Source organism: Heloderma suspectum, chromosome 5, assembly GCF_057233095.1.
Source record: "Heloderma suspectum isolate Gila_16-S chromosome 5, 16-S_ref, whole genome shotgun sequence".
NCBI lineage: Eukaryota > Metazoa > Chordata > Lepidosauria > Squamata > Helodermatidae > Heloderma > Heloderma suspectum.
In genome coordinates this window covers 157,582,285-157,609,957 of record NC_139462.1, presented here as the reverse complement: position 1 = coordinate 157,609,957, position 27,673 = coordinate 157,582,285, and the positions used below count along the sequence as shown (strand labels likewise).

Below are 27,673 nucleotides of genomic sequence, written 5' to 3'. Positions count from 1 at the left end.
ACTTGAAACAATTTTACTTTTTATGGTCATGCACCTACTGCCACCAACAGCAGTCGACAGTAACTACTTTCAACCTTAAATAATTGCACAGAATTTGTTTGATAAAAGTTTATCAAGTGTTGTTGCTATTCCAAGAGAATTATGACTTAGTTGTGGATATGCATGTAGAGTGGAGACATTCTTTAAATACAAAATAATAGTATAACTTCTTTGCAACAATAGCAGTGAGTGATTTCAAGTGGACAAAACTCAGCAGCAATGCAAGATTGAGAGCCTCCAAGTTTACAGTGGCAATAGCCAATGTACCAAGTGGAAGGGGTGGGGGAGAAGGGGAATCAATCAGTACAACTTGTGAAATTACACCTCTGGAAACAGGTTCCTATATGAGGCCTAAGCAAAAGACTTGGGACATGGTGGCTCCCAGCAAGCTCTTCAGGTGAAGCCAGTGTTAAGACACCAACAAAACTGTTTTGCATATCTACACAGAGTCCGTTCTCCATGGTGGCCATTTTACATGAATAGTTCAGGTGAATCTTGTAATTTTGTTGAACTCTAACTGGAACAGGGGAACCTAATGGCACACAATGCTAGGATAGTTCATTTTTCTTCCAGTTTCTGTCTTTTTCTTAGCAGATAGCTTCTTGTTTAAGACACAGAGTTTAAGTTTCTGACTTGGGAGATTCACAGCACTCATGAAGTTCAGAGAGACTGCCTCGTTAGTCTGCTAATGTATTCTTCCAAGTGTGAAGCAAAGCTACCCATATGGAAGGATCTCAGATGGAAGTAGAGCAACGCCCTAGATCTGTAAGAAGTATTAAACATGGCTACATGGCTATGTAGCAAAGTTTCTCAGTAGATCTGAGGAAAAAAGCACTTGCTCTACCACTGCCAGATACTGCTTTATAACACCTCCAATTTGAGAGTGTTTTATATAATCTGATAAAAGCCCCATCATGTGTGGTTGTTTACTTCATTATTGCTTTAGAAACTATTTTGGGTGTGGGGATTTACCTGCGACAACAGCTCTTCCTTTTCTCCTGCTAGCTTTAGTAGCCTAACATCTAAAAGAAACAAACAGTTCAATTAGAAAATGAAAATATAATTCCTTGTACTGGGAGGTTAATGGGTTTTTTTTTGGTTAAGATGAAGAACACTTTTACAGGGATAGAATTTCAACTGAATATTCTCATCAAGAAACAGATGGGCCTTTTCTGAGCAATGACAATAAGAAGGATGGCACAAAATGTGGAAAATTAAAGATTGAGGCTATAATCTTAAATATACTTACTTGGAATTAAGAGATTTGTTTCCAAATAAATATGGTTAAAGTTTTGGGGAGGGAGAATGGGCATACCACATTGGACAACAGCAAAAACACTTTCCATTTGACACAAAAGACTTGAGTGCCATTTTTACTGGTGCTAAGGCAGGGTACAAATCAAATAAATAGGAGACAATCAAGTAGGTGGACCTACATAATATTCATAGCGCTGCTGCTAGTGGTGTAAGGCCTTTTTTGAGCACATGGACCCTATCACAAAGTGCTATAATATTCACTGAACTGCCACCATCAACTAAGTATACATTTCTGCTTCTGGTACATATATTTGAAACTCTTTCAGACACAGTAAATAATATTATAGTATAACCTGCATAGTATAGTACGGGATGCTATAGTATTAGTATAGTGTTCTTTTTGACATGAAACACTTTCCATAGGACACATTCTTATATTTTTTAAAAACTTAAATTTACAGTGCACTTATAGATGCATTTATATATCTGAAAAGATTCAGACTGCAGCAACTATGTATTTAAGTCACACAGAACTAATCGTTTAGTCCATCCAAATATAAGGTCTTTATGACTGTGTGGGGCCCTAAGTTACTTGTTTTTATCTATACACACTGAAACCCAAATTCAACAACATTCCTAAGAAAATAGTTTTCTGTAGGTTTTACCTAGCGGTCCTTCCCCTGCTGATTCCAAGACCTGAGCAGCTTCTTGTGATACAACTGTTATTGCACCAACTACTGGTTCATGGTTGACATCACCATTTGGAGTGCCATCTGGAATTATTACTAATCCATGTTTCTGCAGGGGTAAAAATTAACAATATCTAAGAGAAAGCTTAATCTTACAGATAAAACTCTTTACTTGATTGGCAAAATAAAAGGTAGCAGAAGCATTACTCCTGTCCATGGTTCGCTATAAAAGAGGGAACTTGAATGGTATTGCACTCTTTATTATACTGCCTATGGCTTCATCCCCCATTCTGCATTGGTAAGTGCTGCTACTACTAACATACCTCTCCTGTCTTCATTGTTTCCTTGAGTTCAGCCAGCTCATCTCTGAGCTCATCTCGCTCAATTCTAATGCAGTCAAAGTACTCTTTTTGTCTCTCTAGGGCCTGGGTACAGGTAAGTAACACAAAGAAAACAGCACAGAGAAAGAATGTGTGACAGGGAAGAGAGATATTTTGCAAATAAAAGATTACCAGTTGAACAAAAAGTGAAGCAAAAGGGAGAAAATGAAGTCTTACACAGTCCTGTGTTTGCCACAGAAGTTCATGCGTGGCAAAAATATTCCTCACTTTTAACAGACCTGGGAAACATTAAACCATCCAGCCTCTGACTCATTATGTTACATGTTAAACTATAAATAAAATCCTAGTGTATTATTTCTAAAGCAAGCTTAGGCTTTCTGCCCAGCACTTGAGCCAAGTTGAATGACCCAACAATCCCACAATCACAGCTCCAAAAATGTTGGGACTTTTCAAAGGATAACATGCAAAAATGTCTAGTTTTGCAATCCACATAAACTGTATGTTTACTTTTTTCTAAGCCTAACACTGTTTGCACTTGTCAGAAAGTACACCCAGTCCACTGTGCTGTGGAAAGGTTCAGTGGACTTTTTAGGGGTAAAAAAAAACAACACTGATACTGGGACTAGCGATTTTATAAAAGCATATCCATCACACTATGAGTTCCAATTTCAGTGGAAAACAAGGGCAAATTCTTTCAAGAGAAGGCCCAGACACACTTTTCACCATATCTGATTATATTAGGACCTGTTCAGAGATTAATTGTCCTCTTTAGGAGATTAGGAATGGGCCTTCAGTTTGCATGCTTCCTCTCCCCTCACTGCAGGGAGAGGTGAATGACCAAATGAAAGATTTCTTCAGTTATTTTTATTCCTTCAGTTACTTCATCTTAAACATTGTTTTCACATGTGGTCTGAGCTCTGATCCCGAGTTCTCCCTAGGAACAATCCTACTACTAAAATAATGCCCAGACTCAGGCTCTAAATCTATGCCCTGTTATCTTTCTTTGATGAGCTTCTGCCAGGCTTTAAAAACCTGGCTGTTTAGGTGGGCATTAGGGGAGGGTTAGGGCTTCTTAGAGCAGTGTTATTTTGTTATGTTGTTTGTTCAGTTGATTATGTAAATTTGTTGTATTTCATGTTGTTATTAGTATTGTACGCCGCCTAGAGTGGCCGGGTAATAAATCTAATAAATAAAATGTTATAGATCAAGTTCTATATTGCCAACAAGTTGTGAAATTTTCATAACTCTACAAGCTTAACACCACACACGCTCTCTTCACATATGCATGAGCAGGCATCAAGTGTAGGACGAGGCTGTGCTGCTGGCCCTGGCCCTGGGGTCACATGGCTCCTTGGTACCACCTGCAGCATCCAAACTGGAAGTTGTCAAGGCTAGTACAATAAAGTTGATGATGGTGACAACATCTGCAGAGAGAGCCTATACACATAAACTGCAGACATCTATGACTAATTATGCATGGACATTGGGAACAGGGCTGAGGAGTCCTGCAGTGCCTTTGATGATGACCGTTCATGGAAGTCATGCGTGAAGGGGGTTACAGACTCATTAAAATTAATGGATATTATGTTATTCACAACTAACTGGACCAATTGATTTCTATGGATCATGACATACTTCCTCTGAACTGAAGAGATATGAAATTGTTTTTATGACTTGTTTGAATGTTTAGGTGCAAAGACAGTAAATGCTTTTAAGGTTGGTACCTGATCTACATATACTGTATTTTACAGTTTCACAAAGCTGTATTTTATTTTTAAGAAATGCAACTAAGTGTCTTGAACAATCTATCATGAAAATCCAAAATAACGGTGCTAGTACTTACACCAGAATTTTACTTTTTGAAGTTTAAATGATTATATTCAGACTTTTCTCTGAAACACTCAGTTTAACACTGGAACAACCAACAATCCTAATGCCAACTTATACCAATCTATACCTAATCACTCTTCACCTCAGAATTCATCTCATACCCCAATTTTTTTATCTTTCCAATTAACAGTCTCCTGGAGGTCAAACACCTCTTTGGTTATAGATTCTATTTTCTGCTGCATGTGTTGGTTCTCCTGCAGTAAACACAGGGAAAATAATAAGAGGAGGAAAAAGGAAAGGAAAGGAAATTACAAGAATTCCAAGAAGAAGCAGTGGGCAGGTAAATCAATGAAACACAAAAGATAAAAAGGTTTTCTGAATAAAGGCTTACAGCTAAGATTCTTTCCTTTTCCTTAAACAATATACTTATGAATAGCTGTAAGTCAAGATCTGTATTCCATTGAACTACAGAAATGTCCTTTAATTACATTGGAATTACAAACTTAGTCATAACTGTATGTTGTTTTATAACACTATTAGGTCCAGCATAGCAGCACAGCTAATTTTATTTATTAACACATTACTGAAAGGACTTTTACAACAATACTAACACACCTTATCAACTCATAGCTTCATATTCAGTTCCAGCTTGCAGGGTTGAAATGGTTATTTAATAAAGGTCACAGATGAGAAGGTATCAGAATATTTACTCCCAAAGGCAAACATAACACATTGCTTTTTGTGTTATGGTGTCCCCATTTCCTTTTTGATCCCATCACACTAATCTCCTGTATCAGCCCTAGCACTCTGTGAACCAGTACCCAAGTGTCAGAAATAACACATGCTGCACTCCCTCCTGGATGACACTTTAGACAGCAGGTAGGGACTGCTTGACTGAAAGTTCAGATCAAGAACTCTCTACACATGGAAACCTATATGGTTGAGGAAAAAAGGTTTTAGTTAGCCTGCTCCCCAACATGTACAATTAAATACATATGAAGCCAGGAAGGGGTGTGGAGGGAGAGGAAATACATTTACTTATAACAATACCAAATTGGTATGTAGGAATACATCACACAAATTCATTTGCATAATAAAAGCCACAGTAGATTTTGAATTACATTTATTCAGCAAGCATGAACATGTACCTCTATTAGTTCATCTCTTTGGCGAAGACCCTCCTTAAGTTCATCCACCTTATGCTGCAGAACAGTGCACGTGTGTTTCTGTCTTTCCAATTCCTGTATTAAGCAAAATTCAATTAAGCCACTTAAGCTTAACTTTAAGCATAACATTACGTTAAGTATACAATAGGTAAAAAAAACGATGATAGGAGTACTAATATAATAATTCTTGGCTATTAATTTGAGTCCATTATCCTGATTCAACAAAATGAGACTAGCCAGATGGGCACAAGATTGTTTTAGCTGTCCTGGCCTCTTGGCAACACCATATACCAGTCCATTACAACAGGGGTGAGCTGACTTCAGGATCAAGGGAGCTGTTTATTATTGGTAATCACTATGGGGCCCAGTGGGCCACTTGCTTCAAAAATTACAAAGCTGGAATACATACTCAGGACCTCCCCACAGTTAAATGAGCCTGAGAATGCACCCTAGCTTAAGAATTTCTTCAATAGTGTGTTGTTGGGTCAGACCAAGGCTTTAGGTCCCACAATGACCAGCCAGATCCGTCATGACAATAAATACGAACAGGACATGATTGTGATCTCATCCCAGTTTGTCCCCAGTATCTGGTAATCAGACATATATCAGTGTGGAGCCAGGGTGCAGAATCTTCAGCCCATTGGTGTAATCAGGCTCACAGCAACTTCTGCCACCTCCATGGGCCCCTCTGCATAAAGCCACGGCCCTACCAGGGATTGGGGAGAGGAATCCCCCACCGTTATTTATGATCAGAGATCAAACATAACAGCGGGGATTCCCCTGCACTGCTACTATGCCTGTGTATGGGCTTTCCCTGTGAGGGAAGCCCACAGGCAGTGTAGCCCATCGCAAAGGGGACTCATCCAGCTTGGCTTCAATACACGTGGGGCTTCCCTGACTGGGAATGCCTGCGTGCAAAGAAGCCTGATCCCTGGCTCAAGTGCTTCAGCCAGAGAGCAATGATGTCAGGTGGCTGTGGCTGCACTCACTGGGGTCATATGGCCCGCTGAGGGCTAGGTGAGGGGATCATCCAGCCCCCCACTCCATTTTGGTTCTTCACCCCTGGTGTAGAGGATCCATTTTGTAGAGGATCCAATAGCTAATAGCCATTGTTCAACTGCTCTGCCTAACATTTGCCTATCCAAGGGTGGGAGGTACAGGGTCCATTTTTGCCTCCCCCAAGCAGGCAGTTTGCTTTGTAGCACTACAAGGGGCAAATTTAGCTTGTTCGCAAACTACAATGGAATCTTGCAGCACTCCATAGGTTGCTAAGGAGCACTAAAACAGACAAATTTAGCTTGCAAACAAACTTAATGTAGTGCTACAGGCACCAGTTTTTTAATCTTATCCCCCCCCCAACACTGCTGAATTCAGCAGGGCTGCAATCGGGGGCTACAAGGGGGACACATGCAGCCTGTGTTGTTCACCCGGTCTAATCCTTTTTTTAAAAGCCATTATAGGGCCAGAGCAAATATCCAAACCATCACAAGACTTCTAAATTCCAACTTCTAAGAGAAAACTCGGATGGGCATGGGACCCACTTGTCCACAGCTCTGTCTGTACAACCAAGCATCCTGCCTCCTAACCAAAGCAAAGCAAAAGCAGTGCATAGACAGATAACTGCTTAGTGTAGCTCATGCTTGTACTCTGCCAAAATCTTAGCAACTAGCAAGTGTTAGGCTGTCTACCAGAAACTGGCCAGAGGCCAACTGGCAGATCTGTTTACTTTCTGTTCGCCAATCTCTGTATTAAAAACACCTGAGAAAATAAGGTTTGCACATCACTTTACAAAGACACTCGGGTGGGCCTCTGAAGGAGGCAAGGTAACAAGGTACCTTCTGTTCACCACCTGGAAACCTCTTTACTAAGACAGATGCTATGCCTCTTGCCTCTCACCCTGTCTAAGGACCAGGAGAAGCTTGCAGCTTCCCAAACAACTGGGCATTGCCTTCTAGGGAGAACTACCTCACATTCTGAAAACCATTAGCTGATGTCATAGTCAATTCCCAAGGTGAAAACATACAAGACTGATTATAGTTAAAAGTGATAAAAAAGAAACTAAGGTGAAGCAAGCAATGACCTGGATTATAATAGGAAAAGAATCTGGCTCTAAATTACAGGGGGAAAGTAAGTGGTGCCAAGAACAAGTAATTTTCCCACTTTTGAGCCATCCAAAAATTCAATCTTGTAAGCTCTTCATCTTCTTAATTAAAATATGTTAAATGGTTTAAAAGCATTGCTATGCAGAATTACACAATTACAATTTTTAATATATTCAGCTAGTCATGATAAACACTCTCCATATTAAAAATAATGAATAAAATACAAGTACCTTAGTCTTGTCTTCATTTTCCCTATAGTATTCTGCTAACTGCTCCTCTCTTTCCTCAATGACATCCTTTAGGGTATCCACTTGATAGATCAAATTGTTTTTCTCATTATCCAGTTGGGCATTAGAAACCATTGCTTTCTTGTATTTCTCTTCAACTTCAGCGAGTGACTCCTAGATATATATGTGTGTGTGTGTGCGCGCGCGCGTGCGCGTGTGTGTGTGAGAAAAGATTTTATCATTAAACATACTCTAATAAAGTATTAGGAATAAAAACTTATATTAAAATAGCAAAACTCAGACCGTTTCACATTTCATTAACACAACTGTTTCTTTAAATGAAACCTTTAATACATTTGCAGAAGTCAAGGACATTTTAACATGTACAAAGATGTTACTGATAGAATTTATTTTATCCTATTTTAGCAGCAAATACAAGCAAGTTATTTACAGACATGGCTACATGAGAGAGTCTTAGGAAAGTACTTCCAGAGGGTACTGAATTAGCTGAGATAGCTGAAGTCTGTTGCAGCAAAAACCAGTGGAGTAGCCAGTAGCATTTTAGAATAGTAACAAACGTATTAAAGCATAAGCTTTCATGAACTAAAGCAGTCTTTTCCAACCTCGTGCCCTCCAGACGTGTTGGACTACAGCTGCTAGCATTCCTGACCATTGGCCATGATTGCTGGGGTTGATGGGGTTGAAGTCCAAAACATCTGGAGGGCAACAAGTTGGGGAAGGTTGGACTAGAGTCTGAGAAAAGTACAGTCTTGTCTTCAACTTAATTAAGGCTACATAGACAAGTCAAGATTTCTCTAAGTGCACTGCAGTATATTTCTGAGTCTAGATATACAAGTTAAATGAGACTTCAGCCATTTCAACTTCAAGTAGGAGAAATTCCTTAATATTAACATGGCTTTACAATCAGGAAGCAATATTATTTGCAGATTTGATAACTTAAGGCTATTCCCTCCACAAGAAAATGTACACTATTCCCTCTAAGAGCAAACTCAAGTGGCTGAGTGCCTATAAGTTTAGCTGTGAAACAGGGCCACCCAAAGATAAGGTACTGGCTTCTACATAGTCAGAGATGCCCTAGTACAGAAATACAAAAACACATAAATTTAAGAACCCAACCAAAAACTGCCTGAGAGGAACCTGAGGGCTTACACAATATTGGTAACAGCTGTGCCTAGAAGTGTATACACGTGTGTTGTGGTGGTCAGGTCCAAAGAAACCAGAGGCAAGTCTAGCAGTTTGAGACAAGGAGTATTCAGTTATCCGTTGAAACAACGCTCCCAAAAGAAGATGGGGGACCAAGAAGCAGAGGGAACTGACCTAATAAAGCCCAACAGCTTATAATAAATATACTGTAAGAAGGGATTAGAGGTAGGGAGGGGGGATGCATTTCCTATATTCAGTATTGCTTGCTCCTTCTTATATAGCTATAGAATACTCCAGTTGGGTCTGGCAGCCACTAGAATGATGTAGCATGGCAAGGGAAGGCTTCATGGGGGAGGTACTTCATACTTTTCCAACAGGTCTGAACAGCAATGCAAGACCCTGTTTCAGGCTGGCTGGAGCCTTGAACAGGACCACTTCTTTTAGGGAGTGTGGGTACACTGCAACATTATGCTGAAGATCTCACTTGTCATATGAATATAAGAAAAGTTTACCAGATATGATCTAACAAATGTATATGAAATATCATAAAATCAGTGATGTGGGTTTTCCAGAAAAATTTGAAGCCTGCATTACTATCTTGAATCACTAGGTGGCAAACGTCCCTATCCAGTGCACAGCTTTCTAGGGATGTCAGAGAATTTCTCCACGAATCTCGGGGAGGCCGAATGCCAACGCATTTGGCCCCCCAAAATTGTTGGTGAAATTCTCCGCGCCCCCCCCGCCCCCCCAGGATGGGACTTACCTCCCTCGAATGTCCCTCTTGGCGGCGGGTCCCAGCGGGAGTTCGGCGGCGGTTCGTCGGGGGCGGCAGCCGGTCTTCCGACCAGCTGCCGCCGCCATTACAAAATAAAGTAAAAAAAAAACAAAACACCCGTGATAGGCTACGTAACGATTTACGTAGCCTATCATGGCTAGATTCCCAAAGTCAGCCGTGATAGGCTACGTAAATCGTTATGTAGCCTATCACGGGTGACTTTGAAAGGAAAAAAAAAAGCGCGTACGCAAATGGCGGCGCCCATGGGCGCCACCATTTGCATTCCTTATTTGGTCCCAGTAGTCTACGTAAAGATTTACGTAGACTACCGGGACCAAATAAGGAACGCAAATGGCGGCGCCCATGGGCGCCGCCATTTGCGTACGCGCTTTCTTTTTTTTTTCAAAGTTACCCATGATAGGCTACGTAACGATTTACGTAGCCTATCACGGCTGACTTTGGGAATCTAGCCGTGATAGGCTACGTAAATCGTTACGAAGCCTATCACGGGTGTTGTTGTGTTTTTTTTTTCACTTTTATATTTCGCGGCCGGGGAGACGGGGCGCTTCTCCCCGGCCTTAATTTCGGCCGGTCGAGGCAGGGCGCCTCCCCCCCCAGCCTGAACTTCGGGGGGAGAACCGAAGTGCCTCCCCCCCACCGCGAAGCAGGCTGCGGGACCAGGTAAGTGCCTTTTGTACATCCCTACTTGCAGCTGATTTAGTGTGGGGGGGTAGTAGTCTAAGGCACAGAGTTATATAGCTGCACCCTCCCTTTTGCCTTGGGAAAGCCCCCCTAAGGGGAATGGAGTGGTCAGACCACTTCCTCAGGGGGCTATAGGGGTGTATCATGACAAGAGCTATGCCTAGGAGTTCTAGTGGCTGTGGCGTAACTCAGACAGGGCGGGCACAATGAGTTCATCTGTGACAGCTGCATAACTTTGCTTGAAAGCTTCACTGTATCTAAGGGCTATTCAAAGCTGGATAGATTCACTAGTGGCCTCATACGACAAGTTCATATCTAGATTTCTTCATTCTCTGAAAGGAAAGACTGTCACACAGTCTTGGAGCTAGATTCATCAATACAAATCAAATTCAGAAGACTGACTTTCCTTCCAAAATGTACATTTGAGTTTTACTTGAGTGCTTTTCTGAAAGGTACAGAGCATGACTAAAAATTATCTTGTGGTCACTTGAAAACCGAATTCCACGCAAGTGCCAAATGTGATAGAGTAGGACAAGCCCTGCCCCAAAGCATTTTTACTCTAAACAGACAAGAGCACACTGTGGGAAAGGAACATGATAAAGCCACAGCATGAACAATTATGGTTACATGCATCATGTACATTCTCTGAAATTTCCCCTACTGCAAGGGGTGTGCACACTATAATTATTTAATGGGTGTATCAGTTCAGGGATGGCATACTTTTATGCACAATTAGCTGGAAGTGGAAGGGAAGAATGCAGTTGAGAGGTAGGATAAAACAAAACTGGGGAACCTCCAAAACGATCCAATGGAATAAAGGGTGGAAGTCTCAAGATGTTGAAAAAAAATTATGGTTTTATTTCATTTCAACCCTGTAGCGTTCTTGGAAAAAGATTGTCTCCAAGATGAATCCTGCAACTGGACATTCAGATCTCTGCAGGCATTTATTTATACATTAAAACTGACCCTTGAAGAAGGTCCATACTCAGGGCCAAGTTACGCAGGGTTATTCCTTGGAATAAAACCACATATATTTTTTCAACATCCTGAGACTTCCTCTCTTTATACCATTAGAAAAGCTTGTGAAGACAGACTGATTTAAACACTAAGGGTAGTGGAAGGGACTTGCCAGAGAGGGCAAATTAATATTCAGACTGGATTATGAAGAAATTCACAGCTGTGTCTAGTGATATTTACTTATGTTTTTCCATTTTTAAAGTGATTTATTTAAAGCGACCGTTTACTTCGGTTGTAACATGCAAATACAATGTAAATGCTATAAAGACAGTCCAGAAAGAAATACTCATCAAAGTAACCATAACGGATAATTGAAAGAAAAAAATAAAAATAAGAGTTAACATGCAAAGAGTAACTGAACTCAGACATAATTTAGTACTAATCAATGAAGGTAAAATTACAGAGGAGATTAAGGGGTAAATAGATCTTATATTCTGCCAAGATTAAAGAGAAATGGGTATGCTCAATCATATTAGATGTACACCTCTATATGGGGCCCACCCATTGACTAGTAATGGCACTACACAGGGGAGTAAGGGGAATCTTAAAATGCTATAGGATGACTTTTCTGACTAATCACACTTGTTTGGTAACTTCCCACATTATCATCATTTCCCATATCTTATCACACCATCCTGTGGTAGGGAGATTTCCAATGTCTGAAGTTGCATAAGTAATTTCTTATGATGGTAACCAGGGTCCTCTTGTTAAAAAGAAAATCAGATCTTCATATTGTCCAGATGAGGCTAATAACAGCCTAGCTAAATTCCATATTCTATACCAGCTTGTAGAAAGAAGTGCTTTAACCTAAGCCAATTGCTAGGTTACTAAAAATTCTTTCGGAGTATAGTAAGCATTCTAAGATGATGCCTTTGACAATTTACTTGAGAGAGGGAATTCCATGACTGAGGGCAGCCTCCATCAAAGCCTGTAAAGGAGATGCCTCCACTGTTTTTAACTGAGGCTTTTACTCCACATGAGACAAGGGATGTACATCACACATGCCTCAAATGGATCACACCCAAATTGTGCTTGTATTTAGCATGCCAAAATATATCACTTTTACTGTTTTTTTATGTTTATTACAGTGAGTTTAAACAAGCACATATCTCCTGAAATAAGCTGATTTCTGGTCTATTTTAATTTCTCCCAAATTCAGCTGCCTGTCCCCCACCATACTATTGTTAATATATAATAGCTAATAAAAATATTCAACCTTAAGTCCAAGCCACACAAAGACATTTTCTAAACGTTTTGTAGGATTTGCTTAAGTAGAATATCCCTATATTAAATATGACATTTCATCAGGGAAAATTCATTAGCAGATATATAAAGCAAACATGACCCATTCTTCGATTTGTAGATTAGGCACATGCTTTTTTAAAAGCAAGCAATGTGTTAGTAAAGTTCTGTTAGTGAAACACACAAAAACTCCATTACCATAGTGAATGCATGCTTGGGAGAAACCCTGATACCTTTAGTTCTTTAAGTCCCTGCATGTATCTCCCCTCTACATCTTGTATCTGGTCCTTAAGATCATAGATATCCTGCAGGACATAGGAATGAACCATTGTATAAGAACATTGTAAAGAATTCACTTTACATGTTTAATTTTGTGATTTAAAAATCCAGGACTTCAGTTTGCATGTGTTTCACATGAACGAATTAAATAAGAGTTTTCTTAATTTTGTAAGTAGCCAACATATATGGATTTTTAATTCAGTGTTAGCTATAAAGCTAAAATAGGCAAAATTGCTGTATAATGTTCTTGAATTTATATGTTTATTGCCTAGTTCTCAAACCACCAAGTATGAGAAAAATAAATTCCAATTTCAAACACAAAAGATCTCACTACCCAAAAATATATACAGTGCCTATTGTAGACTAGAATCTTTGTAACTCCATAGCTATAGTTAATTCTAAATATTATACTATAAATTATGTCCTGTTTCTTTCCTAAACTGTTAAGGTATGCTTAGTATTGGAAGCCTGATTAATATCCTATGGGGAAAAAAATAAAAAGAATATCTGTCCTATTAACAAAAAAAAAAAACCTTACTGTCAAGCAATTTTGAACAACTAAAAAAAATACTTGACTCTTATAATTTGTGGCTAGTTCCCAAGAAAACAAAAACTGCCAGAAAATGTTGTAGCAGTCTCCTCTAATTGGCAGAATTCTTTTTTTTTTTCCTGAGGGCACACTGTTTAGGTATATACCTGATACATGTAGCTACAGAATGCTCAAAATACTTACATCTTAAATAATGATTTAAACTATGTGAAGCTAGAATTTTACAACCGTTAAAGCCCAGTCCTAAGCATGTTTAACTGGAAGTAAACCCACTAATTTCAAGGTGATTTACTTCCTGTTAAGTATTCATAAGATTACAGTTCTAAGAATTTATGATTCCGGGCTGTGATTCAATGAACTGTGTAATCAGGTCCACAGGCCCAAAGGAATCTGGCCTTGTGTTTTGAAGACAGCACACCCCTAGCCCCAGTGATACATAGCAAACCTCTCAAAGCCAATGTCAAAATGTCAAAAACCCAAGCCCTTGGCTGTGCTTGAAGAAGGTCTTTCGATTTTGGCCTTGCAGTCTTTCAAACCTATTTCTTTCTCTCCTCTACTTTTAGCCAACGAAAATTTGCTCACCCGCAATTCACTTAATGAGGTATCAGGATCCACCAAACTACTGTTATCTCCACTTCCTCGTCTAGATGAATTTCCACTCAAAGAAGTTGCTGAATTGCGAGATGCTGGCTAAAAAACAAGAACAAACAAACAGAAACCTGTTAGAATTGCTATACAATTTAAAAGCTTTCCCAGATACATTGTAACAGTTAACATGCAGCTAACATTTCAACGTATGAACACCAGTGTAACCCTATGCAGGCGTTCAAAGTGTCTACCTATGGAGAGGAACAGGGATGTGTACTGCAGCCCTACCCCACTCTAACTGCAACCTTCCCATGTTTAGGGCTAACTTCCAAGTGTATTTGTCAAGTCTTTTCATGGAAATACATGACTAGAATTCCTATAAAGTTAAATCTATCCATGTGTTTTGTGACTTTTTCAGGTTTAATCCTTCTCTACCTACCACACGGGACTCTTAAAGCAGCAGCTAAAATGTACAGAACTTTAACAAAATATCTTGCAAGCGGAGATGGCAAACAGGATACAGGTTTGGCACAGCAGTTATCTACATGATATTCTGCCAAATGCATAGTTAAGAAAATATAATGAAGACAATCAGCAGTACATATGATGTTGGAACACTGCTGGTTCAAGAAGCCCTGCTGTACACCTGCAAATATCCTAACATGTATATTTGAATTGGCACCAATATGCAGAATTTTGGTATGCTTTAAAATTGCCCATAATATGAGACTCGATCTGTTTAAAAACTCACCTTATGTGTTTCTAAAATAAAAAACTTTAAGAAAAACTCACCCTTATATATAAATCAGAATACGGCTTGTCACTCTTCTCTTCCAGCTGAAAAGATAAAGAAAAATATTATTACATTTGAACCACTTCTTTGAATTACAAATCTGAATTACCAGGTCCTTTTTCACCCTGGAAACAAAGTCAGAACATTTGCAGAACAAAGCTTCCTCCTCACTTTTCTTCCCATGTGAATACAGAGCTTGCTTTTAATTCAGCAACACTTTAGAAGATCCCATACTAAATGTGTGTGTGTTAAGCAAACATCCACAAGATAGTGCTTTGTAACTTCAGATGAATTTGACATACCTGCCATACATAATATTTCTTCTAATTTCCATCTGTAACTCTGGGCAATCAAAAAACACAACAAGAGCACTAGCATGTTGACTAATTCCTATTAAAACTCCAGCAACTTTCAGCACTTTAGTTTGATGCTCTAGTCTACAGCTTTATCAGCACCAAGAACACAGAAGGGAACTCATGACCATCCAGTTTCCTTCTTCAAACTCCTCCCAGATTGTAGGGTCAGACAACGTGTCAGAGTAGTTGGTCAAATCTATGTAAATACATATTTCAGGAATTCTTCTACACATACAATGTGCAAATTCTAATTACCATTCTTGAATAAATAGCGCCCACACACACACGCACACACCACCACCACCACATAGTGTCACACCATTTGGAATGTTGGTTTCATTTCTTTTTGATAGTTGAATTGTACCATTAATCCCAAGACATTGCATCATTGTATCATTTCTGCAAACTCTGTGAGATGAATGAAGCTTAGCTTGCAGGCACTGAACTTCCTTGAAAATGACGTTGTGCACATATGTGTTTGTCAAAAGAAAACTTCTAAGTAGCAATCCTGAAGTGCTACAACTGTGAACCTCTATCACAGGTTGGAAGAGATGTGCAATGTTCTCAATGTATACAACTTCCACATCTGAGGGATACCTGGTTCCAACAATGAAGGAGCCAATGAATTGCCATGAAGTTTATTTGTAAGTCACCAGAACATAAGATCCAGCAACCATGGTGATCTTATCTGAACATTATTAATTGCTGCACAGATGGGTAAAGGCCCATGTCAAATGGCAAGTTCAATCACAAGTTCAAATTCTGCCAGAAATGTTACCTAGCTATCAGTTAAGCTAGCAGTTATTACTGGCAGGACGCATACCTATGCCATTTTATTAGGCACTTCTGCTAATGCTGAGTTGAAGGCAGACCAGGTTGCAATGTGTATTTATCAAGATCTAGCATGCTCTGATGTATTTTGGATATCTGTAGCAACTGCATCTCCATCTTCCATTTCTTCAGCTTCTTTAATAGTCAGGCTATTAATATCTCTAGAAGCACTTATTTAACTTTCAATTTATTGAATTTTGACTTGTTATAAAAGTAAGGACCATGCCACCATGAATGTCCTATATGCTACTTACAAGTGGTTGACTTCACAATACCTCCAAAAATGATGTTTGCAATCAAAACAAAAAGAACATCGCAGATCATAACAATGTGCTTTATAACATATGTAAATACCTTTCCAACAAGAGATTACATCATAAAGTCAGTCCAACAGATCCCAAAATAAAAAGGTTTCTTATTTTTGTGATGGTGGCCATAGTGTTCGGATGGTCACAACAGGAGAAGAAACGAATGTGGCTTCTCCCCATCCCCCATGCATACAACCATCATTTGCATAACCCCGCACTATGCAACACAGATTGGCGTGTTGTCTGAACCTGGTGCAGCAAGAGTTGCTTCATGCCCACTCTGCAACTTCTACTGCACATCGTGGGTTGTAGGGTGGGTACGAAATGACCCCTTGTGCCACTCAAGTATGCTAAGCTAACTTGATTAAACCAGTCAAAGCATTTGGTTTCTGAGCTTCTGAGACTGTATTAATCTTCTCCTGACAATGTGACATTAAAAAGACATGTACGTGTACACACACACACACACACACAGAGCTGGGATTTTTAAAGGAGACTATTAAAGGACAGAATTGTCTCTCTCTCGTTCCAGCCTTTCCCTTCTCATGCATAAATTAATCCTACCAGCCTATCCTTTACCATGGTTAAAGGATTACCACACTGACCTCAACTACGATTAGTGTTAATCTTGATTCACTATCAACCAAAATTTTAAATGAAGATTTGAAACATTAGAGCATGAAGGGAACACATGGCTAAAAGATCAAGACTGCTATGTCTCACCCCCCTTAAGTAGAATCCATTTTGTCCAATATTCACTTACCTAAAGATAACCCTTCATCCCTTCAGAACCCCATTCAGAAAAAAATTATACTATCATAAATAAAAAAGTGTTTTTATAGTAGAAGTACAAATGTATAGCAATCTCTTTAGTGCTGTAATTACTTTCAGTGATCTGAGGTCCAATAAAGTTAATTCATTTGTATTAGCAAGAACTACAACATGAATAAGTACACTGCAGTTGAAATCTTCCCATGCTTTTAAATCATTACAGTGCTATAGTGAATATCATGCATTTCTCTGACTTACAGCATCACACTATTGGTCACTGGAATTTGAACAAGTAATGTTTAGTGCCATTATAAAGTGTAAAAGTATTATTCATGAAATTGTCTAAATGAGGCAACTATGTAAGTCAAACACTCTGCAATAGTATCAAGTTTGTAGAAAAATCCTCTACCCAAACACAACCCTCTGCATAGTATTTTCAAGGGGCTGGAGGGGTTGCCATAGGAAGTCTGCTTCCATCAGCTCAGTTACATGTGCCCAAATAAGGATCTACTGCCATATGTAGGTTGTGTTTTTTTTAAAAGAGTAAAATACAAGAATTTAGCCATGCAAGTTGGATTCTATAGTTTAAATAAATAATTTTTATAACATTTTGCACTGCAAAATTATTTCTGCTACTAAAACCAAAAAACAATATAGGATGCTAGTACACTTTCCAAACAAAATGGATAGTCACTAATAAACTAGCAGCAATGACATCAGCACAATACCAAGCACACTCACACTGTTCATGTCTGGAATGCTGACATCATCCAAGTCAGAAACAATGCTTCCCCTACGATTAGAGCGGCTAAAATAATCAGCTGCAGTTTCACTATGATCAGAAAAGTCAGTTGACTTCAATGACAAAGACAACAGATAGAGAGAAAAATGACAGAATAAAACATTTCAGAAACACAAAAAGAAATGTGGTCATACTGTACTTATTTTGTCAAAATTGTTCTAAAGGTGATTTTTCTTTGAAGAATGAGCTATCTCTCCTTTCTGTCAGGCAAAACCTTAAAGGCAAATGATATTTCTTTATTGCTATGGGTTTCAAGTTGTGTTCTGGAACCCTGGGATTTCACACTGATACCAACCTTCCCATGCAACATTACAGGACTCACTGCAATCCCATGTATTCATTATGTTTCACACAGGACTATCAACATGTGCTTTCAAACAGATGCAAGGTTGAAGTCAATTGCATGGAGAACTTTGATGGTACTGCCACAAGTGTGATTTTTTTCTTCAATCTAATCAGCTTCACAGTTTTAAAGGATAAAATGAGAAAGCTATTGTTATCCACTTTAGACCCTTCATACAGTGATAAACGAATCTTAACACATACATACACACCTCCCCGCTGCCATGCTAAGCTTTTATCCCTTCTTTGGCATCAAACTGCTGGACGTACGCACCCACCCAATTCACATTGCCACTGGAGCATAACACCCACTCTTACTCTTTCTCGATAAATGACCAGTATATGTCCTTAAGCAACTTAACAATCAGCTGTTGTTGGCTCTGAATGTCTCTCCCAACTGGACTTGAAAACACCTCCCTGACCTGAAACTCTCCTTGGGGCAATATGTTTAATGCCACAGTACCTATGGTGATCGATCACACTGAGTTGGATTTAAAGAATGCTACTGAATATAATGCGATCAAAATTCTGTCAATACACTCAAGTGCATAACGGTTGTGGAGATTCTCGAGGTTCTAAGCTTGCTCCTTAGGCTAAACTTTTAAATGCTGAGGGCAGCTGTCCCGGACTGGGTGTCCTCCAGATGTTTTAGATGACAACTCCCAGCATTCTTGACCATTGGCCATGCTGGCTGGGACTGATGGGAGTTTATTTATTACATTTGTTCCTCCTTAAGGAACCCAAGGTGGAGTACATAAGCCTTCTCATCTCCATTTTATCCTCACAACAACCACCCTGTGAAGTAGGTTGGGCTGAGCGTCTATGACAGTGAGCTTCCATGACTGAGTGGGGACTAGAACCCGGATCCCAGTCTAACACTCTAGCCACTACACCACACTGGAGTTGAGTACATCTTGAGTGCACCAGACAGGGAAGGGTCACCTAAGGTAATCCACTCATGCTTTAGCATACTTGCTAAAAGTAAATAAGTAATCCACTCTTCCAACTCATCAATCTCATACTCACTATGACCTGTTATCTATTATTTACTTCACAGAACTTCCCAGGTTGCTTCTCTTGCTCCTTTCCATGTTACCACATTTATTTGCTCTGGCCCCAAGGATACATTTTAAAATTCCTTTTTCTTCATATGGACAAGAATTTGATAGTAATCAGTGTTGTACTTTTGTGTTCTGTGAACAGTGTTTTTCAAATACAGCTCCTGCAGCTGAACATAACCAGAGGTGCTGAAGAAAAGGTGCCTACTTATATCATCACCTTTTCTGCAGAATGTTTCCTCTCAGAGTACTCATCACTTAATTATTTTTACCAGCCATCTCTGTGCATGGAAACTATAAAACACAAACCATCAAAATCATCTTCCATGTAACAGATTTGCTGACTTTGACTTATCTGAAGTTCTAAGACTCAAATATTTTATGAAAAACACATTTTGAATCATGCATTTCAATGATGTAGAAGAAAAAATTAAATAATTATCCTACATATCTAGAGAATTCCAAGTTATTTATAGACAATGTCACACACGATTAATTTTCAGCACAGATATCACTTCTATATAGAAAGTATCTTCATGATGCTTTCATCACATATTAATACGAGCAAAAATCCTTCGGCTTGCAATCAAAGAAAGAATTTCTCTCTAAAATATTGGCTTTTGCTTCAGGAAGACCTTGCAGTAGGAGATAATAGAAATTGAAAACCAGGTTGGTGGAGGGTTATGGGGAGGATGTTCAATGACAGAATGTGGATCATCATCTTGTTGAATAAGATAAACAGTAGTAGCAACATTCACAAAAATCACTAAGAGAATTGCTGAGAATTCTGGCTTATCAGCAGCAAGCAGTGTGTTGGTGTTAGCTACCCAATCATTTCCACTTGGTTCCTCCTGCAAGCAGGAGCAGCTAAAGTTACCAGAAATTTACCAGGGTGGAAAAGTTTAGCATTATATCTGAATACAGACCCTGGCTTGTCACTTCTCCAACAAGCCTGGATTCACAAGCCAGCTTCAAACTCTGGCTGGCTAGGACAAGCCAAGATTCAGAAGTGGACACTATGCTAAGCTAATTCTGGTTTAGTGTTTGGTATGAACATGGCCAGTGTCTAATCGCTTTAAGGTTATGTATAGATAGTACCTCTCAAATTAAAGAGATGCAGGGTACCTATTCTAGATACAGGCTGGTGTTGCACAGAATTACAGGGGATTGATTTTCACGTGTCATGGAATTATCCAGTAATTTAAATCTTGAATATCATCTCTTTCATTTTTGAGATCCTCTTGGGATATTTACATGACCTGATATGTGTGACTCAGCAAGAACTTTAACTAACATACTCACTGCTACCAGAATAGAAATTGCTTGCAAATAGAAGAGATGTTGCTCCATACTAAAGCCAACCCATTTAGGGCATAATCCGATTCATATTTAGACAGAAAAAAGTCCAGTAACTCCCAGCATGCCCCATGCTGGCTGGGGAATGCTGGGAATTGTAGGACTTTTTTTATGTCCAAACATGCATAGGATTGCACCCTTAGTGAAGTTTAGAGAAGGCAGGGAAGGAGTAATCAGTATTAACAATTTATACCTCAAACAAAATCAGTTTATGCAGTACTGGAACATGCATTTTAACCAAAATATAACCTTTGAAAATTTATTACTTTACAATATATGTTTATTAGTTTAATAGATTACAAATTTGAGGTGGAGATCAGTTGGGTTTGATAGGTCATTGTTGTTTCTACAGCATTTAGAAATACAGAGAATAGAGTTAGTATAACAGATATTTTTCTGAGTTTGAAAAACATGTTGCATGTACTGTAATTTAAAAAGTAAATTACAAGTAGATTAAGGGAGCAATCCTATGGCCACTAGTCAGCGGCTAGACGGCCATCGGATATCTGGTATTCCGGGAACCAACCCTGAAGCCCGCGCTCTGAGGTCAGTTCCTGGAGAATTGACTTTCCCTCCTTCTGCACTGCCTCACAGGCAGTGCAGAGAAACCCCGTCCTCCGCGCTCAGAAGAGGAGCACGGAGTGGCCTATATGGGGCGTGTCAGGGGGTGTTCCGGGGCGGGAAGGGCAGAAATGCCAATACAACACATCCAATGTGTCATCCAGCAGCCTCCTCCCCTGCTCCGCTCTCCCGCAGCTAGAAAGCTGAAAGCGGCTGTCTAGCTGAAAATGCAGGGCAGAAGGAGCACAGAGGGAACAATCCCCTCCATGCTTCTCCTGCCCTGCATTGGATAGGCGGTCACCTCCGAGTTCGGAGGCGGCTGCCTATCTCCATAGGATTGTGCCCTAAAGTATTTTGAGATACAAGAATTAAAATGATTTTGTGGAATTAATTTTTGGGAAAAAAATTAATTCTGGGTTGGATCCAAATGTCCCCTTCCTCTGATGGATTATAAATGCCTCCTTGAAAGAGGCCATATTCTGGCCTCTCTAAAAGAAGACAGTGGTTCAACCTTTATTTCAAAAGCCTTCATTTGTTCCTACTATGCTTGATAATTATCGGGCAAGTTTCTAATCTCCCTTTTTTGGGTAACATCTTGGAGCAGGTGGTAGCATCACAACACCATGAGTTTGGGGATGAAAAGGATTATTTGGACCCTTTTCAGTATGGGCTCAGGCCTAGTTTGGGGATGGACATCCCTAGAAAAAAATGTTAATAAAACTACAGCTAGTGCAAAATGCGGCGGCCAGATTTTTGTCTGGTGTACATTTTATAGATCATATAACACCAGTCTTGAAACAGCTACACTGGCTTCCTATTTGTTTCCAAGCCCAATTCCAGGTGCTGATTCTTACCTATAAAGCGCCAAACAGCTTGGAGCCAGGGTATCAGAGATTCTGCCACCTCCTCAATGAACCTGTCTAGAACCTAATTCTTTATCTGAGATCCTGTTATATTTCCTACTTCCTGGAGAGGTAAAGTTGATGGGGACTTGAGACGGGGCCATCATGTAATAGCACCCCAGTTGTAGAACTCCCTTGCCAGGGAAGTAAGGTTGGCTCCTTCATTATTGGCCTTTAGACAGCAAGTAAAAACTAAACTGTACCATTGATCTTTTGCTGATCAAGTTTGCTTTTTTATTTTAGAAAGTTCCAGTTTTACTGTTGTAAACTTAACAGTTTGTTTTAGTTTCATTTGAAATTGTTGTGTTCTATTGTGTTTATGCTTTTACTGTAAACTACCTTGAGCACTCATTGAGTGGAGGGGCAATTCAGAAATACTTTTTAAAAATAAGGAGTCCTTTGATCTTTGGATGCAACCCTCTGTATTTATGTATCTATTTATAATTATTTTCTCTTTTCTGTGTATGTAATTAATCTCTGACGTACCTCTTGGATGTTGATTCTCTATTCCTATTTAAATTGAGAGATACTTTAATAAAAATGTCAAGGACTAAAAAAGAAAAATACCAGCAAAAAAATCCTTTTCTTATTATGGGTGGGAAGTTGCAAACAGAGGGAAAGCTTTTTATCAGGATCAGGACCAAGACATACATGTATTTCTGAACTGCAAGTCATAGGTATTATGTAATTCTACCTTATGGGATAATAAAATAGAACCAAACTACTTCAAGCTAATATGTGCACACAATGTGAATACTAACACCTATTATTTGTCTCAGGCCTGTGAAACGTCCGGTGCTAGAACTGATAAAATTAGAACACAGTAAACACATAACAATCATGCAGCCCTGCTCACCACACTACCCGTCCGGCCTCGAACAGCACGATCAGAAGATGGAATGCTTCCTGATTCATCATCTGTAAACTACAGGATTCAAAGACAAGTAATTAACTAATTTACTATTATATAAACATTTATTTGGATCCAGATGAAGTACTGAACACAGCGTTAACAATCCATAGGCATACTAAAATGTGTAAACCAGTGCAACATGGTGAGAAAGAATACCTTCATGATGTCTTGAGGACACCACTCTTGCTGGCAGCATGTCCATCATGATGGATGGGCTGCATGCAGAGGTAAGCTTTAATAGTACAAAGACCCAAGCAAAAGTGAAGCAGTGCAACTCTGTGTACTCTAGATACATTACATTCACAGCAGGATACCAGTCAGTGAGGGCTGAACTACACACAGTATCAGGTAAATTGCAGGTTTTGCCCCCAGTTTCTCCAAGTGCAGTGCTTTATTTTTTTGTTATAGAAGTGAATGGAAACTATTGACTTGTACAAAAGAAAGTAAAGGAGTACATTTCAGGACACCATTGGCTAAGCCTATTCCCTACCCCATGGCCTATTACAGAGAATTAAATCTGCTCATACCTGCATAACATCCTGGTTTCTTGGTCACACTAGAGCCATCAACCCCAACATGGTGCCCTCCAGATGTGTTGGACTATACCACCCATTATCCCCATGCTGGGCAGGGATTATGGTGAATGTAGTCCAACATATCTGGAGGGCAGGTTGGGGAAGGCAGCTCTAGATTTTAATGGAATGTTGGGAACTGCATTACATATTTGCATGAGTATGAGAGATCTCTCTCTCTCCTCTCTCTCTCACACACAGTCTACCTTACTGGGCTGTTGCTGTTGTTGTTGTTATTATTATTATTATTATATTTATTTATATCCTGCCTTTTTCCCAATACTGGGACTCAAGGCGGCTTTACAACATTAAAACTTGTACAGTTAAAACCTATAAAAAGAAGTATACAAAAGTTTAAAATATAATTAAATCACCAATAAAATTGTATAAAATATCAAAATGTTAAAAGACAACAAGAAATTATAAGAAGTTATAAGAATTAGAAATAAGGCAAAGTGCCCTGAGCTTTTAGTGAAGGTTAATAAGATATAGATACATGCACGCGCACACACATTCTAACTGTCTATACTTTTACACACACACACACACACACTCACACACACACCCATAAACCTTTACTAAGAACTCTGGGCACTTTGCATATCTTATCTCAGTAATTCTTTTAACAACCCCAGTAAGGTAGTCTGTAACATCATGACAGTGTAGATGCTGGACTGAGAGAGAGATTGAGAGAGACAGAGAGAGAGAGATTTCCTTTGGGCACCTAATGAATTCATTGTTGGCAGCGATCTGAACTTTCAGCTCATATCCTGTACTTTTAACTGCTACAGTACAGCAGCTTCCTTGTCATTTAATAAGAACTTTTAAATGGGAGTTTCACTGAACAGTAATGTGCTCCAAGAACTGTCTGATTACTGCAGGACACCATGCTCATAGGCTCCTCAGTGTTAGTTGATAAGCAGACCCTCATGCAACAAAGCTAAGACATTAAAGCATCTGGATGTTCACTTTTAAAGTACAAATGACCTGCCCTTTCTGATATAATGTCCAAACAAAATTCATAGATCTTATTCTCAGCAATATTCCTGAACTCCAGAGACCATCAAGCATGACAAAAAGACCAACAGAACAGACTGGATGGTCCTGGTGGATCAGTTGTGCATGACAGAGTGGGATGTCACAGAAAGTGTAAACGGTAACAATTAAACATTTTGTCCATCACCATTCTCTGTATGGATGTAACATCCATGCATGGAAAGACCCGTAGACACAGTGGGGAAGCCAAATTATTACAGGGAATGCACAGTTCTCCTGTTCCTAGCAATGGTCCAGGGCAGAGCCACCACATCGCTAAAGATGGGGAAAACAAGACTCTGTCCTATGGGGATCCCACTGCATACAGTCTCTGCATCCTCATGGGGCAAGATCATGTTCAGAGTGTTTAGCTGGGAGGGAGAATGCATGGAATGCATGGAAGCTGGAGGGCTTGCACCAAAAGAGTAAACCTGGAAGTTATATGACACCAGTTCTTGGCACGATTTGTATAGAAAATGAAAGGTTGAGTGTCAAGGGATTCAGTGCTTAACTAAAATGTCCTTTCTGCTCACCATAAACCTCCGAGCAAACTGACTCAAGAACAAGCAGGACACAGGTAAAACCACTGGAGGCAGTGACTTCTTCAACAGCTGTATTTCCCTTTAGCATTATGGTAGTTTTGAGAGATATCTTCTCTTGAATACTGTTCAAATTTCCTGTTACAGTACTTCATTCATACTCTATGTTCAAAAGACATGTATGCAGAAGTAAACCTTTACAATGATTTCCACATTGCCAGCCAAAGCTGCTTATATTTACGATTAACCATTTACAACACCTTTTGTAATGCAAATTAGAAATATACATTCCATGCACTTATCAGGAGAGTGATTCACAGAAATGGATCAACATAAGAGCATTAGTCAAAACTTTAAGACATGCAGAAAATCTCTCACCACTGGACTACTTCGTGCTGAACTTGCTCTTGAAGAGTAACAACTGTATTCAGAAGGCTAAAAACAAAGTTGTGAAAGGAAAGGATAGGAAAATATGTGGTTTTTCAGCTACTTATCACAAAAATATACTGTGTAAAATGCAAAAGAAATCCCTGTAGACTTACAGTACGATAACTACATGACTTATACAATCCATCACCACATAATGATGCCTAAAGAACAGAGAAAACAGTGTTTGTAGTTATTGTATTGGAGAACAAGGCACATCATCTATGTGGTACACAAACGGCACATCATACAGTAGAGCTGGACAACTATGTGGCCCAAGGAACCCAATTTCATTCAGGTTGAAAAAATGGTTGAAAAGCAGAAACTGATGGAGTGATGGAAGAAAGGGAGGCCCTCTGCAAGCAATCAGTTCAGACTCTGGCAAGAGTGTTCTGTCCCTTCCCCAGCAGCTTGCTAGGTGGGGAGGAAGAGGGAAAAAGGGGGGGGGGCAGCAGAGTAAGAGGAAAGGGGGCATCAGGAAGAGAAAGAAAAGGGATGTCTCTGCCCACGTTCAGCTCTGACCCCAGACACTGCCAGCATACGGCTCAAGAGATTACCACCATGGGAATATGATTTTCAACAGAAAAAAGGTTCCACACTCCTGGAGCACAATGTTACCTTTACCAAATGCAAATACATATGCCTTTTCACTAAGTGGCATTTTTCTAATGGGAAATGTTATTAGAATGCAAACCTGCAGGCACAGCCTGATTTATCTTTAATGCAGTGCCTAGAATATTTAATATTTAGCAGCAGCTGTATTCACCATGTTTATTGATATTTTGTGGATAAAATATTCCTTTCAGCATCCATTATTCATACTATTCAAAGACTCTTGCCAGTCAAAATCTAACAAATTATAAGCTTTGTAAATATAGCAATTAGTTTTTTTTAATTCAAGTCAAAAGTATTTACAAATGCGAAACTAAATTGTTTACATTGATCCATATATTTTTCAGCTTCAAAGACACAATTAATCTAATTCAATCCAGCATCTTAAATCACCAACCGATACCTAAAACACTCCTATTATATGCTTTTCCATGCCTTTGTTGAAAAACGCTGAAGATTTTATAGTACCCACAAGCAGCCTTTGCTTATCTTTCCAGAAAGTCTGGAACAAAAAACACAATTTCAAGCACTAGCCATTTGTTCATTTCCCATGCACTGCTGCCATTAGCTTGAAGCTTCCGTTACTGCTGAAGGTTTGTCAACTGGTATGGCTACTACAAGATTCTTTAGTGCATTAAAACACAGACAAACTTTGGAGAGTCTAAAGTAAGTACTTGGTGGGAATGGCCCTTCATTTGTACTTTGTAAAAGAAGCATTTACACCATGTCTACATGAGGTTGTCTTCATAACATTTTTAAGACAGAAGAAAACAGAGATATAGCCACAAGTACAGTTGAAGCATTCCATGAGTCTATGTAATGCCTGTCTACGGTTAACTTTTCTGATGAGTCCCAAAGGAATTAAAGGAGCTACAAGACATCCTGTACTGGCTACTCTGATGCACCATAAATGCGTATGTGCAGGCTGGCAGCTCTATGCACCCAAATCTCCCAGTGACAGCTCAAAAGGAGAGACAGTGGTGAAGCTCACCAAGTGCATACAAAAACAGCAAAGACTAAATACTATCATATACTTTTCATATGTCAGAAAGGCATGGGTGTGCATACAGTTTGTCTTTCTTCCATACACTTTTCAGATATACTTCACCTTTACGTATTTGTGCATACTTAAGCTAAGATTTTTCCAAACAGAACACAACAATGCTCCAAGCCACAGTACTCTCAGAATGCAAGCTTAAGGCAACCATGCAGATCTGCATACGAACCAAACTGGCACTTCTTATCAAACCAGTGTTTACATCTGGAGACACCTATAGAGAAGAGCATTGTTTTTAGATTTACAGAAGGTTACAATACCTAAATATAGGCTATTATATCACACTCTACTAACCCTGTAACTCTTAGTTGTCGCCAAAGGATCACTGTATAGAGAAGATGACTGTGACAAGAATACAAGAATAAGACATTGTATTACATTTGATGCTGTACAAATGAAGCACATTGCTCATAATATCTACACATACAAAACAAGTATTAGTATTGTCATAAAGTGACAGCATAAAAATAA

At 39.3% G+C, this 27,673-nt stretch overlaps 1 protein-coding gene across 6 annotated transcripts in view; it reads right to left on the bottom strand.

The window, feature by feature from the left end:
- Window positions 1-27,673, bottom strand: part of LRRFIP2 (LRR binding FLII interacting protein 2) — a 56,270-nt gene that overhangs the window by 7,348 nt on the left and 21,249 nt on the right. For 2 of the 6 annotated variants that reach the window (XM_084857972.1, XM_084857974.1), the window contains 15 exons: window positions 27,497-27,544; window positions 27,372-27,416; window positions 25,650-25,697; window positions 25,486-25,542; window positions 22,905-22,973; window positions 17,769-17,882; window positions 14,761-14,805; window positions 13,963-14,070; window positions 12,785-12,856; window positions 7,655-7,825; window positions 5,305-5,397; window positions 4,318-4,410; window positions 2,309-2,410; window positions 1,962-2,094; window positions 1,012-1,061 (listed from right to left, as the gene is read on the bottom strand). In XM_084857972.1, the coding sequence (XP_084714098.1) occupies window positions 1,012-1,061; window positions 1,962-2,094; window positions 2,309-2,410; window positions 4,318-4,410; window positions 5,305-5,397; window positions 7,655-7,825; window positions 12,785-12,856; window positions 13,963-14,070; window positions 14,761-14,805; window positions 17,769-17,882; window positions 22,905-22,973; window positions 25,486-25,542; window positions 25,650-25,697; window positions 27,372-27,416; window positions 27,497-27,544 (1,248 nt within the window). The remainder of the gene's footprint in view (window positions 1-1,011; window positions 1,062-1,961; window positions 2,095-2,308; window positions 2,411-4,317; window positions 4,411-5,304; window positions 5,398-7,654; window positions 7,826-12,784; window positions 12,857-13,962; window positions 14,071-14,760; window positions 14,806-17,768; window positions 17,883-22,904; window positions 22,974-25,485; window positions 25,543-25,649; window positions 25,698-27,371; window positions 27,417-27,496; window positions 27,545-27,673) is intronic. The other 4 variants (XM_084857973.1, XM_084857975.1, XM_084857976.1 and 1 more) reach the window with 4 other exon arrangements.